The sequence below is a fragment of the Urocampus carinirostris genome, chromosome 1 (assembly GCF_059441175.1).
Source record: "Urocampus carinirostris isolate Australia breed hairy pipefish chromosome 1, RoL_Ucar_1.0, whole genome shotgun sequence".
NCBI lineage: Eukaryota > Metazoa > Chordata > Actinopteri > Syngnathiformes > Syngnathidae > Urocampus > Urocampus carinirostris.
The window spans coordinates 44,684,044-44,703,608 of record NC_142349.1 but is presented as its reverse complement, the minus strand read 5'-3'; the positions used below and the strand labels follow the sequence as shown (position 1 = coordinate 44,703,608).

Genomic DNA, 19,565 nt, shown 5'->3' with positions numbered 1-19,565 from the left:
CTGGATGACTGTTGAGATACGCAAATTGCTAAAGGCACGGAACCTTGCCTTTAAATCTGGTGATGAGGAGGCACTGAGATAAGCGAGGACCAACCTGATCTAGCAAAGCGATCTCACAGTCAAAAAATCCAGGACTTTTTCCTCAGCACAACCAACACCAGGGATATGTGGAAAGGCATTCAGGCCATCACCAGCTACAAGCCAACTACCCCCCAGTGGGGGACACTGGCATGGACTTCCTGAATGACCTCAACAACATTTTTGGGAAGTTTGAAGCACAAATTGGCACCCCTGCAGTGAAAGCGGTTCCACATCAGGACGAAAGAGCACTCCTCCTGGACTCAACTGACGTGAGGAAGACCCTGAAAAGGGTCAACACACGGAAGGCTCCAGGCCCTGACAACATTCAAGGGTGGGTCCGTAGGGAGTGCGCCGATCAGCTGGCTGGTGTCCCAACAGACATTTTCAACACCTCTCTACACCAAGCCACGGTACCATCGTGCCTCAAGATTGCCACCATCATCCCAGTGCCAAAGAATCCCCAGATCTCACCACTGAACGACTACCGGCCCGTTGCACTGACTCCTATCATAATGAAGTGCTTTGAGAGACTGGTTAAAGAGCACATCACCTCCAGTCTCCCCTCCTCACTTGACCCACTTCCGTTTGCCTACCGGACAAACCGCTCCACTGGGGATGAAGTCTCCTCTGCTCTTTACCCGAGTCTGACACACCTTGAGGAGAAGAACACCCATGTGCGGCTGCTGTTCCTGGACTTCAGTTCAGCATTCAACTCCATCATCCCACAACACCTGGTAGACATACAGACTTCTGGGCTTCAACACCCCCTTGCAGAACTGGCTGCTGGACTTCCTCACTGACAAACCCGTCAGAACATCTCCAATGTCATCACCCTCAACACGGGCTCCCCCAAGGCTGTGTCCTGAGCCCCTGCTGTTCACCCTGATGACACAGGACTGCGTCCCTAGGTCAGCCACAAACCACATCGTGAAGTTTGCGGACGACACAACAGTGGTGGGCCTCATCAGGGACGACAACGACCTGGCCTACAGAAAGGAGGTGGATGCAGTTGGTGGGCTGGTGGAGAGTCAAGAGCCTGGTCGTGAACGTTGACAAAACTAAAGAGATCATTGTCGACTTCAGGAAAAACCAGCCCAACCATGCCCCGCTTCTCATCAACAACAAGGCTGAGGAGGTTGTCAGCAGTACCAAGTTCCTGGGGGTGCACATCACAGACAAACTCACGTGGTCTGTGAACACTGCATCACTGGTGAAGGCACAGCAGCGCCTGTACTTCCTGCGGAGGATGAGGAGAGCCCAGCGGCCCCCACCCACCCTCATCACATTCTACAGGGGCACCATAGAGAGCATCCTGACTAGCTGTATCTCTGTGTGGTGTGGAGGCTGTAGTGCCTCCGACTGGAGTAGTGTGAGGAGGGCGGTGAGGACAGCAGAGAAAAAATCATTGGGACTTCTCTCACCTCCATTCAGGACATTGGCCAGAAGCGCCGCCTATCCCGGGCCAAAAACATCATTAGGGACCCCTCTCACCCCCATCATGGACTGTTCACTCTGCTAGCCTCTGGGAAGAGGTACTGCAGTGTGCGGTGCAGGACCACCAGGTTCTGCAATAGCTTTGTCGCCCTGGCCATTAGACTGTTAAACGGTAAATCACACACATAGCAAGCCTACCCAGCTGCTAATCTGTACATCTGTTTGTTTGTTTTTTTTGTCCTTGCACTATTGGCGGTTCGCTTATACCTAGCCACTCCTTTGCACATCTGTTCTCCTCTGCACTATCGTACTTCATTGTTATTGTATAGTGACTTGTTTACCTGACTGCCTATTTTGCACATCTGTTCAGCTGCTCCTCTTGCACTACTGTACAGTACTCATAGCTATAATATTTTACCTACCATTGCACATCCATATTTTTTTTGTACATTATATGACCCCCCACTTGCGTGTTTCACTCTACAATTTTTTTATTTTTTGGCACTGTTGTACGTAAAACCTCTTTTCAATACTCCAACTCAATACTACATATTTATATCTGTATATTTACGGAAAACTGTGCGGGTCAGATGTATTGACATTTCGTTCTGTATACATGTGTACAAGAATGACTAAGTATATCTGTATTTGTAAGTGTGGCCTTTGCGCATACTGTAGCTTATGTTTGTAAAGCACGCAACTTGCTATCCCAATTGGCACTTCCAAAATGGAAAGTGGCTCCTTTCCTTTTCACTTGACTTGCCGGCATGTCTACTAAAAAGCTGGTGCGGTGGCATCTAACAGTTTGTGTGAGGGAAATGAATTGTCTCTCCTCAGAAGATTATCGATGCAGTAGTGTTTGTATTACTATTGAAAAATATCTATGCATCAATTTTAAATCCACCCTAAATCTTTAGTACGCAGTCATACGCTGTTTTTTTCTGTCATAAAAAAAAAAAAAAAAAAAAAGAGTGCTTGGACGACAACAAAAATGTGATTATGAATGTGTATGTTCAGGCGGAAAAAGAACAGATTTTCCAGAATACGTGTTGCAGTAACATAAAAATCACATTAAACTTTTCTGACTTTCCCCACACTTTCCCCAGGTTCGCAATCTATCAACTAGAAACCATAGTCTGTCACCTGTGGATCATGTTGTGAGAGTGAAGGTACGCCAACCCTAGCAGTGCACCATGCGTAATAGCAGCAATCTCCACCTCTTGCAGAGGCTTTTTATGAACTGCAACGAACAAATAGAAGGTTCAATGACAATAACAAAAAATGACAGTCTGAGGCTATCAGGTTTCCTTTCAATGCCAGACTCACCTTCAAGAAGGTCAGAGGCAGAGCCAAGGCAGTACTCCATCACCAGCTATAGATAAATGATGTTTAAAAAATATGAGAAATATGGAATGAGTCCCTGAACAATGGTCCACTTTTAGAAAAAGCATATGAAAGTGGCATTTTTCAAAGTATACTTCGGTATAGGAATCTTTCTTTTCTTGGTTTTGTCAAGGTAAAATCTTGGGCCGAACCCTGCCAAAAATTTGGGTGAGGCCGGGCCTAAAATTTCAATCCTTAAGTTCGGGTTTGGGCCGGGCTTCCTCCTCAACAACTTTTTTCAAAGATTAACCTGTCAATGTTCTTTGTTTATTTTTATTTGTGGAGGATCCCTGCAGCCCAGCATACAGGCTCGTCGGCACACTGGTCAGCGAGCTCACTTGGCGGCACTGTTGAACCAAGAGAAGCCGTTGCGCGGCAGTGGGGCAGAGTCGGACAAAATTAAAGCTTCCTCCTCTCGAGTCTTCACAAATAAAATATAAAAATTCAGGTTTTCTCTGGGCTCAGACCATTAAATAAAGTTAAATGATCGGGTTCAGGTTTTAATACCCGAGGGCAGGGCCGGGTCAAACTGGATTTTTTTTAGGCCCGATCTTACCCGAAATTTGTCTAAACACAGAAACATTGTCTGTCAAATACATTTTGACAACTGTTTTTCCATTAGAGATAGATTTAAAAGATTAATGACATCATACCCATGCTGTGTGTTCCTTCAGGTAACACCCACGATACTCAATGGTGTTTGGATGGCGAAGTTTCTGCAGGAACTTCACCTCTTTAATGATATCCTGCCACTTCTGCACATCAAAATAAGACAGCATGTTTGTGTATAGGGCATACATTTTATTGGCACTGTTGTATGTTCACCTCGTTTGTCTGCTTGCCGCTATATGACATCTTCTTAATGGCCACCACTTCATTGTTGCGCACATCTCGGGCCTGAAAATGGAGACAAGAGTCTTGAAACTATAGAGTATTTTACCATTAAACATTTTTTAGTTACATCTACCAATTCAAGTTATAGCACAGGTTTATGCCAACAATGTGCCCCTTTGGTTGTTTTATGTGTCATGTGACATAGTTTAAAAATTGCTGCTTGGAAATTAATGCAAGAGTATGCATTGAAAATAATAGCAAAAGGAGTTAGGAACCCTTCAAAATAGTAGTGTGAATAGAATTAAAAAAATAAATACAGTATGTTAAATGTGACCCCAAAGTAACCAAACTTTTATGTGGGGATTGTAAAAACGTAAAATGAACATTAAACATTGGCTTGAGATATCAAACGTATATTCAAGTACCAAAGTGATTTTACCTGCCAATAAAAACCTGGATGTTTCAGCACTTATCTCACAGATTAGTGGAAATGTCCTATTTCTGAATGTTTTGCAATTCTGACAAAAAATGGTCAGAATCTATTCATAAATGTCCTAATTTTTATTATTTTATGCCAAACAACAAAAAACTAAGAAGAGGGAACAGTTACCACACAGGACACTTAAAACAGGCAAGCGCACTGGCACTTGTTGAAGGCATAATACAAAACAAAAGAAAAAACACCTGCTCATTCATGTTCTGAATCAGTTTGCCTTCTGCGATATCAACTGTGCAACACACCTTGACAAAAGTGACATGATGTGCTAGGTGTGCCGTAATAAATTCACCCACAAAGGCAATCGAATGGACTGTATTCGCTGCCTTGCTAGCTACCATTAATCAATTAGGGACCTACCAGCAACATGAGAAAGTGGATGTGTGAGCACCAGGTCAGCAATACCACCTGCAGTGTTTCCCATACAATTGAAAGTCCCTGACGGGCCGCCAGGATTTAATTGGTCACTGCAAGAGCCTCAAACTTGTGTTATCAAAACACGAACACACGAGAAGTGAATAAAAACCATCTTAAGAAATCTTATTATATGAAAGACCACAAATGACAAAAATACTTTTTTTGTCCTCTCATTTGCTTTTGGGTTATATTGGTTGTTTGGTTAATATGCGTGTTTATGTTCCCTGAGCAGAGAATGGAGGGGTTGGAAGGCAGGGTACGCTGCAGCAGGAGATATAGATGGCAAAACAGAAGACAAAAAGGAAATGAAATAAAAAAAAAATTAACCAAAGCAGGAAAGTAACCCTTATTTGGACTCATTTTAATTATATAATGGCTCCAAAACACTGCATTGTCTATCAACAACAGAAGAATCCGAATCGGTTTCACAAAGCTTAGCACTTTGTGTGAGGAACCAGCATTATGTCATAGCAGCAGTCACAAAAGTAGCAGTACTGATATTTAATACTGTAACTTATTCAAATCACCAATATGAGTATTAAATCCAATTTAAAATTCATATAGGTGACTTGGTCTGTTTAGTCACCGATACAAGATCTCAAAATAGTTCAGTATCGGAACACTAGTTATTTTTAGCGTAATTAGATGACGAGCTGATTTTTTTTTTGCATAAACACGTTTACAATGCTTTGCGGGTGTGACTTGTATGCAGTATCACTGAATTTCATAACTAATAGATTTATGTATACATAATTTACAAGGGCACAAATTCATCATAGATCTAGCTTCTTGATTTTGCTTGAACAAAAAAATCCAGTTAATTGATGAGTTTAAAAATGAACCACATTTTATTCCAGGGGCGGGAGGAAACAGGGCAGGGAGCACTCCTCTGGACTCTGTTAGACTATCCACCCACATGGGTCTTACAAAATTCTACGAGAAACACTGACCTGCAGTTATCTTACTTAACATAGTGAAAGATCTGATCGCATTCAATGAGATGAAGTCTTAACCAAATATTACTCTTCCCACAATCGTTATCACCAGAGACTGGAAACTGATGGTTTGCAACCGAATTAAAAAGTAGCACCCAAGTGTGTTGGCAAAAATTTGAACAAACTTCAGCTTCATTCTGATTTATCCAAAATCTAAATGAGAAATTCCTAAATACAGGAAAATATTCTCATAATAAATGAAAAAATAAATAAAAATTGAGCTTCAGGTACTTTGGACTTAAATTTGTGTTTGGGTGCCATTTTTCTTTCCACTTTTGTCCTCCCAATCAGGTCTTATGCGGTTTAAGAATTTCTGAAGAGAGGGGAATAATCCAAAAGGGTTGGATCCAACATGGCGGCGCGCATGGATGCTGCGGCTAGTTGCTCTCCAGCTAATCTTCTATTTATTACCGTTCTCTTGTCTTTTATGCTCTCTTTTCTGGACACATGCGTGGCCAATAATGCTTATAGTCGGGAGGAACTTATTCAATTGGGTGGGCGTCGAAATTTGAACTTTTCTGGCACTTTTTTATACCACCTTTGATATCCCGAACGAGCTACAAAGAGATCCGGGATTTCCGTGGGAGGCAACCCCATGTACGAAGCGACGGAGACGGCATAGAGACCGAAAACAGAAGCGGTGTGTGAAGCTAAAGAAGCTACATCGGCGAAACGACAGAGAAGGACACGAAGATGTGCCTAAGTCCACCATTATTTATTCATTAATCTTGCCGGACAACCGACGCCTGAGACTCAACACGCCCGAACGGCGACATCTTGTGACGATCTCTACAAAGACTTCAGCTAAGTTAAACGATTCAGCAAAGCTAAAATTTGGTCAGTTAAATATTAGATCGCTTGCTCCTAAAGCTTTACTTGTTGATAATATTACTCGTGATTACAGACTTAACTTGATTGGTCTATGTGAAACTTGGTTGAGACCGGATGAGTTTTTACCGTTAAATGAGGCTTCTCCTCAAGACTACGTGAGCAGTCATGTAGCACGCTCTTTGAAGAAGGGTGGCGGTGTCGCGCTAATTTCTGAAAAAATACTCAAACTTACTCCTCGTACCTCTAATAATCATAAGGCGTTTGAGGCTCTTGTTATGCGATCCTTCCTATTGTCAAATTATGTAGTAACTATTTACCACGCACCAGGACCCTACTCAGTTTTCTTGGATGAATTCTTTGAACTGTTGTCTGACCTAGTAAGCTATGCAGACAAAATAATAATTATGGGGGACTTTAACATTCATATGAACTCCCCACTCAGTTCACTTACTGTTGCGTTTCGGTCTCTAATTGATACATTTGGTTTTACTCAACTGGTTGATTTGCCAACTCAAAAATGGAAACACGCTAGACTTGGTTCACACTCGAGGAGTTTCAACCTCAAACATGACGGTGTTACCGTGTACTACCGTTATTTCTGATCATTATTTAGTTACATTTGAGGTGCTAGCTAAATGTAGTATTAAAAAAGCTGAAGGATTCAGCTGACGCAATATAAGCACTGGCACAGTTTCTGAGTTCTCTGATCTTCGTTCAGGAGCAGTTGCGTTGTTTCCTTTATATAAAGGCTCTATCAACTCACTCATGAATGAGTTTAATGCTACCCTGGCTAGTGTCCTGGATTCAGTCGCGCCCATACGGCGTAAATCACGACCTAAAAGACGCACGCATTGGTTTACTGAAGAAACTAGATCCCTTAAACAAGAATGCAGGAAATCTGAAAGAAAATGGCGCGCTATTAAGCTTGAGGTTGTCATTCAAACCTGGAACAACTGCTTGTTAAAGTCAAGTCAAGTCATTTTTATTTGTAGAGCCCTAAATCACGAAGAGTCTCAAAGGGCTTCACAGATTATTTTTCAGCCGACGAGAAGAGTAGGTTATTCATATGCTATGGAGTAGAAGTGAGTTTTAAGCTTAGATTTAAACATTTCCACTGAGGTTGCAGATCGGATCTCAGGGGGAAGAGCGTACTTTAGAAAGGAAAGGTAGGTTTGACACAGGTCTACATAAGATTTCTGGATCAAGGTTGGGTCGTTTCAGTGTGGGTTTAATAACGGCGGACTTAAAAACTGCTGGAACTACACCTGAGGAGAGTGATATGTTTATAATATTTAGAACTGAAGGTCCAAGGACGCCAAAAAGACCTTTAATAAGTGAACCTGGGAGCGGGTCGAACTGGCAAGTTGTCGGTTTGGCCGCATTCACCACCTGTTTGAGATCATTAAGTGACAGTTCACTAAAACTGGACAAATTCCCTGGACAGCCACCCTGTCGTGCATCTGTAGATTTCAGCCCTTTAATATGCGTGGTATTAATAATATCTTTAGCAATTTCTTCCTGTATGCATTGAATCTTCTAAAGTAAAGAAGACTATTAAGTCATGAGCAGAGTGGGTCGAACTATCTGCGACAGTCTGTTGCCTTGTAAGCGATGCTACAGTGTCAAAAAGGACTTTGGGATTGTTCTTTTGTGACACAATCACCTTCGAAAGGTAGGCCGATTTTGCAGAGGCAAGGGCCGCTTTATACTTTAACAAGCTGTCAGACCAGGTTTGATGGAAAACCTCAAGCTTGGTAGCGCACCATTTTCTTTCCAATTTCCTGCATTCTTGTTTAAGGGTTCTAGTTTCATCAGTAAACCAAGGCGTGCGTCTTTTAGGACGTGATTTAAGCTTTATGGGCGCTATTGAATCCAGGACACTAGCCAGGGTAGTATTGAACTTATTCATGAGTGAGTCAATCGAGCCATTGTATGAAGGAAAGGACGCAACTGCTCCAGGAAGGAGTTCAAAGAGCTCAGAAACTGTGCCAGTGCTTATATTGCGTCCGCTAAATAATAATAATAATAATAATAATTTCCTTGTATTGTCATTCTGTGTAACAATGTACACAGAACGAAATGTCGATTGCACCTGACCCGTTGTAGCGAGCCGATGCAGCCGCAGCCAACAGAGGGCGCCGCCGACCACTTTTTAAGTCTTAGGAATGACTCGGCCGGGGCGCGAACCACCGACCTCCTTCAGCTTTTTTAGTACTACATTTAGCTAGCACCTCATATGTAACTAAGTAATGATCCAAGATAACAGTAGAAACACCATAATGTTTGAGGTTAAAACTCCTCGAGTAAGAACCAAGTCGAGCGTGTTTCCATCTTTATGGGTTGGTAAATCAACCAGTTGATTAAAACCAAATGCATCAATTAGAGACCGAAACGCAACAGTAAGTGAACTGAGTGGGGAGTTCATATGAATGTTAAAGTCCCCTATAATTATAATTTTGTCTGCATAGGTTACTGGTTCAGACAAAAGTTCAGCAAATTCGTCTAAGAAAGTTGTGTATGGCCCAGGTGCGCGATAGATAGTTATCACATAAATTGACAATAGAGAGGACCGCATCACAAGAGCCTCAAACGCCTTTTAATTATTAGAGGTACGAGGATTAAATTTGAGCGATTTTTCAGAAATGAGCGCGACACCGACACCCTTTTTCAACGTGCGTGCTACATGGCTATTCACGTAGTCTGGGGGAGAAGCATAATTTAGCGCTAAATACTCATCCGGGCGTAACCAAGTTTCACAAAGACCCATACAGTTAAGTTTATAATCACGAATAATGTTATCAACAAGTAAAGCTTTAGGAGCAAGCGATCTAATATTTAAAAAGACCAAATTTTAGCTTTGCTGAATCATTTGACTTAGCTGAAGTCTTTGTAGTCTTTGTAAAGATCGTCAAAAGATGTCGCCGTTGGGGCCGTTCGTGAGTGTTGAGTGTAAAGCGTCGGTTGTCCGGCGAGGAATGAATGGTGGAATTAGTCACATCCTCGCGTCCTTCTTGCTCCTTCGACCTCGCACGCTTCACACATTTACCCGCACGGCAACCACGCTTCTGTTTTCTGTCTTTACGGCGCCGTTGTCCTCGTTTAGTAGGAGGAATAGTTGTCCACAAGGATGCCGGATCTCTTTGAAGCTCGTTCAGTATATCATAGGCGGTGTAAAAAGTGCCAGTAAAGTCTAAATTTAGACGCCCACCCAACCGAATAAGTTCGTCCCTACTTTAAGTATTTTTGGCCACGCATGTGTCCAAAAAAGAAAGCAAAAAAGACAAGAGAACGGTAATAAATAGAAGATTAGCTGGAGAGCAACTAGCCGCAGCATCCATGCGCGCCGCCATGTTTACTCTACTATAAAGCAGTCCTTGCCTCTGCAAAATCAGCCTACCTTTCTAAGGTGATTGCGTCACAAAAGAATAACCCCAAAATCCTTTTCGACACCGTAGCATCGCTAACAAGGCAACAGATTATCCCAGATAGTTCTACCCATTCAGCCCATGACTTTATGGTCTTCTTTAATAAGAAGATTCAATGCATAAAGGAAGAAATTTCTAAAGCCTCTGTTAATACAACACATACTAAAGGGCTGAAATCTATAGATGCACGACATGGTGGCTGTCCAGGGAATTTGTCCAGATTTAGTGATCTGTCACTCAATCTTAAGCAGGTGGTGAATACAGGGATCAGAATGGAGATTTTCATTTTCAGCTGAAATAGCCAGGGTCCAGGGGCCGCAGGCCCCGGCCAGGGCGGAGCCCGGTGGGGGGGCTCAACAGCATTTATCTTATTTGCTATGTGAAAATTGCACTAGAATGAATTAAATCCAACAAAACAGAAACCATGTATTATATATATATATATATATATATATATATATAAATTAAAAATATATATTGACATTAAAAGCATTTGTAATATTGAACATGATCATGATGATACAAAATAATTTATTTTAATCATGTTTATAACAAATTTTAAATTTTGTTTATCCTGTTCTAAATATTGTATAAACACAAAAGATAAAATCATTTCATAAATAAATAGATTTATAAATACCTCAGATTGGGATTTTCTGTCACACAGGGGAACCAGTGGTTGACTGCTGCTAGTATTTGAAGTGGAAGGATTTGGAACGGCCAATAATGTTGAACTGGTGGTGTTACTGTTAGTTTCACTGCCGATTTTAAATGCGGATCCGAGTGCATAATTTGATCGCCGGCAAGCTATTTTTGCTTTGTGCTTGTTCATTTTAGCATGATCGATCAGTGCCACACAACCTCGCGTACCATAATTGATCAGATCGACACAGTATAGACACTTTGCTTTCCCTGGAACATCACACTTTGCGATGAACTGGCTCAAAGTTTCTGTAACTTCGTCGATCTTTGCGCCGATTTTAACGTTTACTGTGACAGCCTTCTCCAGCCATGACCACTTAAATTTATTCTTGATTCCTTTATCAATCTCGGAGACAAAAAGCTTCATCTTCTTTTCTTAGTATTTTCATATTTACTTTTTCAAACACTCATTTCACCGTTTGAAAAGACCGGAGGAGCGCCATGTTTGAGAAAGCCAATGCTCTGAACAAAAGCTCCGCTGATTGGTTATCAGCGAACCTATCGACCAATGGTCTAAATTCTAACTTGGGGTGATGAAACAGTCACGTATCATACCTCACCCCCCCAAAATATTTTCTCATCGAATTTAGACGATTTGAGGGAATGACCTTTGGGGTTCAAAAACAGCGGAAATCCGCGGGAAATTCTGATCTCTGTGAATACGGCCAAACCGACGACTTGCCTGTTCGACCCGCTTCCAGCTTCGCTTATTAAAGGTCTTTTTGGGGTCCTTGGACCTTCCGTTCTAAATATTATAAAAATATCACTCTCCTCAGGTGTAGTTCCAGCGGCTTTTAAGTCTGCTGTTAATAAACCTACACTGAAACGACCCAACCTTGATTCAGAAAGCTTATGTACTTATAGACCTGTGTCAAACCTACCGTTTCTTTCTAAAGTACTTGGAAAAGTAGTGGCACAGCAGCTGAATGATTTTATATCCGAGAACAGTCTTTTTGAATCAATGCAATCAGGATTCAGGGCTAACCACTCTACTAAGATAGCCCTGATTAAGGTAACCAATGATCTTCTACTGGCAATGGACTCTGGTGCTCCATCACTTTTGCTGCTGCTGGACCTTAGTGCTACTTATGACACAGTGGACCATAATATCCTACTAGAACGGCTGGAAAAATGGATTGGTCTCTCAGGAACCGTCCTCTCATGGTTCAGATCCTACCTCTCAGATAGGACGCACTGTGTTAAATATGGCGATACGACATCTGAGCCCTTTAGTGTTACCTGTGGTGTTCTGCAGGGTTCAGTACTTGGCCCCATTCTTCTCAGCATATACATGCTTCCATTAGGTGATATTATTCGCAATTATAATATCAGTTTCCATTACTATGCAGATGACACTCAACTATATCTTCCATTGGAGGAATCTGCCACACTAAATTGTGGAAATTTGGAGGCTTGCCTCACTGAGATAAAAGAGTGGATGTCGATCAATTTCTTGCGTCTTAACTCTGAAAAGTAAACTGCTGTGAACATTGAAAAATGTCACATCACACAGAGTGACTCCGTTAAAAATGTAAGTGTCAAATTTGACCCCGATCTGTCCTTTCAAACATGCGTGAAGAAAATTACTAGAACCGCTTTCTTTCATCTTCGCAACATTGCTAAAATTCGTCCTATGCTGTCTCAGTCGGATGCAGAGATTATAATTCACGCGTTTGTTACCTCCCGTCTCGATTACTGTAATGCACTACTCTCTGGTCTCCCGAAATCCAGAATCAAGAGTCTTCAGCTGGTACAAAATGCTGCAGCGAGGCTTTTAACTAGGACAAGAAAGTCCGATCACATTACGCCGATTTTAGCTAACCTACATTGGCTCCCTGTTAGCCTAAAATGTGTTTTCAAGGTTCTCTTGGTATTTTACAAAATCATACATGGACTTGCTCCCCCATATCTTTCAGATTTGATTCCCCCCTTCGTTCTAAAAGCACTGGTCTACTGGTGATCCCAAGAACCAAGAAGTGTTGCGCAGGATCGAGAGCGTTCTCCATCCGGGCACCGGTGCTGTGGAATGCTCTTCCCCCTGAGATCCGATCTGCAACCTCAGTGGAAATGTTCAAATCTAAGCTTAAAACACACTTCTACTCTATAGCATATGAATAACCTATACATTTTGTTTGTTGACAATATCTCTGTACTATTTGTAATTGCAACATCCATTGCAGCCTGGTCATCCTGAAAGGGGGATTACCACATGTGCGGTCCCTTCTCAAGGTTTCTTCATTCTCCTCATGTTGAGGTTTTTGAGTTTTTCCTTGCCCTCATGTTGGTTTCAGATCAGGGGATGGTGTAATAATAGTCTGAAATAATAGTCTGTGCAATAGTCTGTGCAGCCCTTTGAGACTGTGATTCAGGGCTATACAAATAAAAATGATTTGACTAACTTGTAATAAAGTAGAAAAAAAAAAAGATTTTTGTAAAAGGTTAAAAAAAATAAGCAGATGCTGACCTGGGAGACTTCCTTATGTTTTAACAAAAACTTTACAATTTGTTGTCCAGGTGCTGTCTGACGGTCTTTTTTCTTCATTTGACGTGCCTTCCGGGAGATTTGAGAATACCGTTTGGTGAGATTTATGTTGATGCACTACTCTCTGGTCTCCCAAAGTCTAGAATCAAGTCTCTTCAGATGGTACAAAATGCCGCAGCAAGGCTTTTAACTAGGACAAAAAAGTATGATCACATAACACCGATTATGGCTAACCTGCATTGGCTCCCTAATAGCCTAAGATGTGATTTCAAGGTTCTCTTAGTATTATACAAAATCATACATGGACTTGCTCCCTCATATCTTTCAGATCTGATTTCCCCCTATGTCCCGGTCCGAAGCCCAAGTTCTGAGAGTGCCGGTCTTCTGGTGATCCCAAGAGCAAAGAAGTGTTCTGCTGATTCGAGGGCGTTCTCCATCCGGGCACCGGTGCTGTGGAATGCTCTTCCCCCGGAGATCCGATCTGCAACCTCAGTGGAAATGTTTAAATCTAAGCTTAAAACTCACTTCTACTCTATAGCATATAATAACCTACTCTTCTCGTCAGCTCCAGAGCAGGGCAATGTATAATAATATTCTGAAAAATAGTCTGTGTAATATAGTGTAATAATCTGTGAAGCCCTTTGAGACTCTTCGTGATTTAGGGCTATACAAATAAAAATGACTTGACTTGATGTAGACTTTTTGCCACTTTAATTCAGGACCTTGCTTTTCCAATGGATTGGAAATCAATCAAAAACATGGTGGTGTTTTCCCTCTCAGGGTAATTTGATAACAGAGCTCAACAAGGTCTTCATTTACTGCTATGTTGAAATTTCTGAGTTTGGAAATCACCTGTTTAACCACTGTCTACATGTTTTGGTTTGGGCTGGGTTTGTATTACTTGCGCGCTGCTCAACTTTTAGTCCTGTAATGATTAAATCATTGAGACGAGCACATTGTTCAAAACCATCTGCCTTTTATAGTTTTTTAATCTTCTCTTCCAGTTCTTTATTTAGTTGTTGATTTTCTTTGACACACTCAATATTTTCCTTCTTAATTTGATACTGCGTTGCCATTTCGGTATTTTGACCTAGCTAATCACATTTGCTGTTTTAAGACCCAAATTTTCATGTTGGTGCATCGCTGGAAAAATTACTTTTGAAATTGTTTCATTATCGGAATTGTACCCAAACATTTTTGTACCCTAAAGTGGTCGTCTGTTTATAGCAACAAAACAAATATCTGGGAAGGATACCATTTCTTAAAAAAACTCACAAAGTACACAGCTCCAAAGCTCCCATGGCCAATTTCTCTGAGGTCTGCAAAGAGCTTCTCAGGGTCATCCCTGCAGAAGAGGTCAGCCACGTCCGGATCCTTCAGATTGCCCGCTCGTGCGCTGGAGGGCATGGCCAGGGCCTGGATGGAACATTGGCAACACCATGAAGATCCAGATTATGAATGAATGGAAAATCACCACAACATATTATTGTTGCATAATCATCATGCTGACCAGCATCCTCCTAAGTGTACAGCTGTACACTTTTCAAGATGGTCCCCGATGTAATTGGGCCATGTTACGTTGTAAGTGGAAAAACAAGAGCAGCAAAATTACATTATGGTAACCAATACTAAAGACACCTTTTTAGTTTAATGGAAAACCTGCCACCAATTCTTTACTTGCACATTTTACGGAAAAAAAACAAAAACAAAAAAAAAGCAGTACATAACCTTGTACAATGCTTTTCAGCTGTTGTTGTGTAAAACTGACTCGTACAATAAAACAACAAAAACGTTGCCATAAAGTGCGAGGACATCAGCAGGCAAGCGTGAATGATTCAATGAGCTAAAAAAAATATTCAAATAAAATAAAATAAATAAATGAATTTAAAAAAAACACCTATGAGCCCACTTGCGTCCCAACTCAAACCTTCCTCCTACCACAAGAATGTATTCTGTTAAAAAATGGTCAAACAATTTCCATTTATACATGTTAGTAGCCTTCAATAATAAGTAAGGAAGCCGATGGTGCATCTTGACAATGCTGGGAAAGACTGCAAGTCAAATACATACTGTAGTGTCTTGATTTTTGCCAGAGTTCTATCACACATGTGCTTAGTGGTCCCTAACAAGATTCATCGTGTGACTGTGCTGCACATTTAGATTACTTGACACATCAGCCGTGTACTCCTCAGTTTAAGACTCAAAAGCAGCAACAATTCGTCAGACTGTGGCTGCACGATTTTGGGGAAAAAACTACCGTATTTTCCGCACTATAAGACGCACTGGGTTATAAGGCGCACCCCCAAAAAATAGTTTTTGGTCCTATATCTTCCATAGATAAGGCGCACCGGATTATAAGGCGCTACAATGGGAACGTCGACAAAACAGTCAGATGATTCAGTCCAACTCATTACCCCCTTAACATTCCCAAAGCTTGCAAAGAAGAAAATACGTGTCGTAGACACGTGCGGATGCGGTGTCCGTACGATGTCACTTAAATGCGTCATTTCAAATATCATTCGGAAGGTTGAAGTCTTGGGATTCAAGAAATGCCAAACATTTCTATGTTTCTATTTTCTTTTTCGCTCACAACTTTACTGTGCATATGACAATAAACACTTGGAATTGAGATTAATTCACTCAACTCATCACAGCAACATCAAGATCGTTCTAAAACAAGATACCGGGAAAATATAAAGCCGCATAACTCACCTAAGTTCTCACGTTCAATAATGATACGCTATCATGGTCTTCTTACAACCGTGAGTGAAGTAAATCCAGGAGAGTAGAATATTTACAAATACAGACTAATGAAACATGTTTCTTTATGGCATACTTTAGCAAGCTTGCTACGCCATTGCTAAACTCGGCCGATTGCAGGGTTTGTTTTGGCCATCTAGCCAATCCGAGGCTCCGAATAACTTCAGCCAATAGCGATCGATTTAACGGATGATTGACACATCTTCTTCGGCCAATTGCAGGGTTTGTTTTGGCCCTCTAGCCAATCCGAGGCTCCGAATAACTTCAGCCAATAGCGATCGATTTAACGGATGATTGACACATTGGTTAGCCAATGAAACGCCGGTATATAAATCCTAGCATACACCGCGGACTTGCTACGCCATTGCTAAACTCGGCCGATTGCAGGGTTTGTTTTGGCCATCTAGCCAATCCGAGAGTCCGAATAACTTCAGCCAATAGTGATCGATTCAAATGATGATTGACACATTGGTTAGCCAATGAAACGCCGGTATATAAATCCCAGCATACACCGCGGACTACTCCACGTTCGGGGTAAAATCGAGTCGGCGGCTGTTGAGTAAGTTGCGAGACCTTGCGAATTTAATATTGAGCCATATATAAGGCGCACTGTGTTATAAGGGGCATGGTCAGCTTTTGAAAAAAATTAAGACTTTTAGGTGCGCCTTATAGTGCGGAAAGTACGGTAATTGCAATTTAACAGACCAGTATAGCAATTTTGATGCAATTTGAAGAATAGCAACCAATGGTGTCATTTTTGATCCCACTTATGCATCCAAGGGTTAATACTAGTGACACGCTTTAACCTGCCTGCGAGCTGTTAGACTGTTGAGGTGTCAGTATGATGTCACAAGTCAAAGGTCTTTATGGAGTCTCCAAATGGCCACTTTTGGAAACGACTAGACGGACACTTAGAAAGATTAAAAAACACTAATACTATGTTTAGTCAAGTTTATTTGTATAGCCCTTAATCACAAAGAGTCTCAAAGGGCTGCACAGATCAAAGACTATTGCAAACTACAGACTATTATGACACCATCGCCTCATCTAAAACCCACATGAGGGCCAAAAACACACGTTTAGTTTTTCCAGATTGTGATCAAATTTGACCCGAGACTAGGTAAGGCTTCGTGTGTTTGTTCAGTTGTTTTCAAGCTATGATACCCATGCTACACTCATCTTGCATGTGATTGCAAAAAAAAAAAACAATTATAATCTCCGCATCCGACTGAGACAGCATAGGACGAATTTTAGCAATGTTGCGAAGATGGAAGAAAGCGGTTCTAGCTTCTGTTTTAAGGCGAAAACAAAAGCCTACTATATCTTTGTGTTCGAATTTAGATTGCTCATGTTGGTAGCGCCTTTGAAATTATTTCAGGTTGGGGAAAAAAACCTTCAGAGTGTTAACTTTTAATTGGTTGAACAGAGCGGGGGGGGAGGGTTGTGGTGCTTGTGTTGTCATACGAATGATCGCAATGTGTTGCTTTTTGTCCTCTTACGTGCTTGTTTCTGTTTATTGGTTGATAAACATGCTTTTTTCTCACCACTGCGCTCCTACGTTTCCTGGAAGGGTTGAGAGGGGGGGGCGTATTAGAATTAATAATAATAATAATAATAATTTCCTTGTATTGTCATTCTGTGTAACAATGTACACAGAACGAAATGTCGATTAAACCTGACCCGTTGTAGCGAGCCGATGCAGCCGCAGCCAACAGAGGGCGCCGCCGACCACTTTTTAAGTCTTAGGAATGACTCGGCCGGGGCGCGAACCACCGACCTCCCAGTCTCAAAGCGGGCGCCTTACCATCTAGGCTACTGAGCTGGTAAGCGATCCCCATGTCGTTATCTTTCAATCTGCAGTGAATTTTTACACATGGACATAACCAGCCTGTTTTGGGGGGGTGCTCATTCACCGCCAAACTCCACCCAAGCACCCCTTTCATTATAGCATTTTATAAATTCCCTTTTTAAAGCTCTAAATATGATGTAAAACTCTAGATAAAAACTAAAAAAAAAAATTCCTGGCACTGCTCTGGAACTAGGGTCTAGGGAAAACTGGACCAAATCAGGTTTTCTACAAGATAAGCTCAGAGTGTTCTCAAATAGCTTTTTTTAACTTGCAACCCAAAGAAAGATTTAAAGAAATAAACATGTCAGAACGAAATTGTGAATATACTTAATTGCTGTTAAAATTGTCGAGAAAAATTGTTCAAACCTCACATTGTTTATTTGCTGTTAATAGTGTCAATAAAATTGTTCAAACCAAAAATTAAGAATTAAGGTGAAACAATAAATTTATCAATGTAAAAAAGTATGAATTAATCCGTAATTTGGATGGGCTTTTCTTCCATTAAGACACAACCTGTATTATTGGACTACTAGATATTGCTGTATTGTGTAGTGCAACAAAAAAACAATTGCAAGGAAGACTGCTAACTTTGGAGAATCAAAATATATGCAAATTTCTCGAATTTTCTCGAATTTTTAAAAAGTCAAGTCAAGTTAATCACAAAAATCAAAGGCCTGCAAAGACCACAGATTATTGCAAACCACAGACTATTACATCATCTCCTAATCTAAAACCTTCATGACGGCAAGGAAAAACTCGAAAACTGCACGTTTGTATCAAAATTTGTGTATTTTGGATCGCTTTTTTTAAATCAATATTATTCTTTTTAATAAATCATTTAGGAGGTGCTAAAGACTCAAACTGTTCCTTAAAACGTTCATGTTACAAATGGTAAATGGTCTGCATTTACATAGCGCTTTTCAAGTCAATGAAGACCTCCCAAAGCGCTTTACAATGTGCTTCACACACGCACACTCACACGCCAAGGGAGTCAGTCATGCAAGGCGCCTACCTGCTGATTGGGAGTATTAGGGATTCAGTGCCCAAGGACACCTCGACATGTAACACGGAGGAACCAGGAAACGAACCTGTGACCTCTTGATCACAAGACGAGCGCTCTAACTCCTGAGCTAATGCGTTACGGCATCAAACAATTCCCCCGCGGGCCGAATGTTTGAGACCCCTGCCCTAAACTGTTCACCCACCAGGGTCTCACAAATTCTATGGGAAACACTTGTCACTATGAATAAGTACTCACAAAAAAACTAGCAAAGGAAAATAAAGTCACATCGAGATTTCAATTGTGCTCTAAAAAAAAAAAAAAAAAAAATCGCAGATAGGTTTCTTTCCCAAATAGTGCAGACATAGTTCCTAGCCTGTGACAACCTATGGCGCCTGTATTGGAAAGAAAAAAAAAAAATCAACATAACCTACTTTAGCTTCAATTATATTTAGCGGGAAGGAAATTATGATTGAAACATTGATCAGCCAATAAAATCTGAAAAGGACACTACGCAGATATAAACCTAGTAATCAAATTAAATCCCCCCAAAAACATATGTAACACATTTCTTGATTAACTGTTATGCACCTTTGTTAAGCGCAAGTGTGTACATTCATTTTTTTGACTTCTGGAAAGAGAATATTTGCAAATAGGGCTCCATGATTAACCAAAATCTAATCAATATTGCGATATGACGTAGTGCGATAATGTAACCGCAAGGATTTATAGTTAAAGTTTGTTAATTGAGTGATAGAGAGTTTGGCCAACAAGAATTATCATATTTTGTGGTTAACAGCCCCGGCCAATCAGAAGCAGGTTTTAATGCCACCAACCAATAAAGGTAGGACAGTCGGCAAGATGTGTGTGCATGAC

General features: G+C 41.1%; 1 protein-coding gene across 2 annotated transcripts in view; it reads right to left on the bottom strand.

Annotated features, from left to right (window-relative positions):
• Positions 1-19,565, bottom strand: part of taok2a (TAO kinase 2a) — a 38,375-nt gene that overhangs the window by 16,731 nt on the left and 2,079 nt on the right. For both annotated transcript variants that reach the window (XM_088341134.1, XM_088341133.1), the window contains exons 2-6: positions 14,356-14,496; positions 3,724-3,795; positions 3,552-3,653; positions 2,842-2,887; positions 2,659-2,755 (exon numbers count right to left, since the gene is read on the bottom strand). In XM_088341134.1, the coding sequence (XP_088197260.1) occupies positions 2,659-2,755; positions 2,842-2,887; positions 3,552-3,653; positions 3,724-3,795; positions 14,356-14,487 (449 nt within the window). In that variant the 5' untranslated portion in view covers positions 14,488-14,496. The remainder of the gene's footprint in view (positions 1-2,658; positions 2,756-2,841; positions 2,888-3,551; positions 3,654-3,723; positions 3,796-14,355; positions 14,497-19,565) is intronic.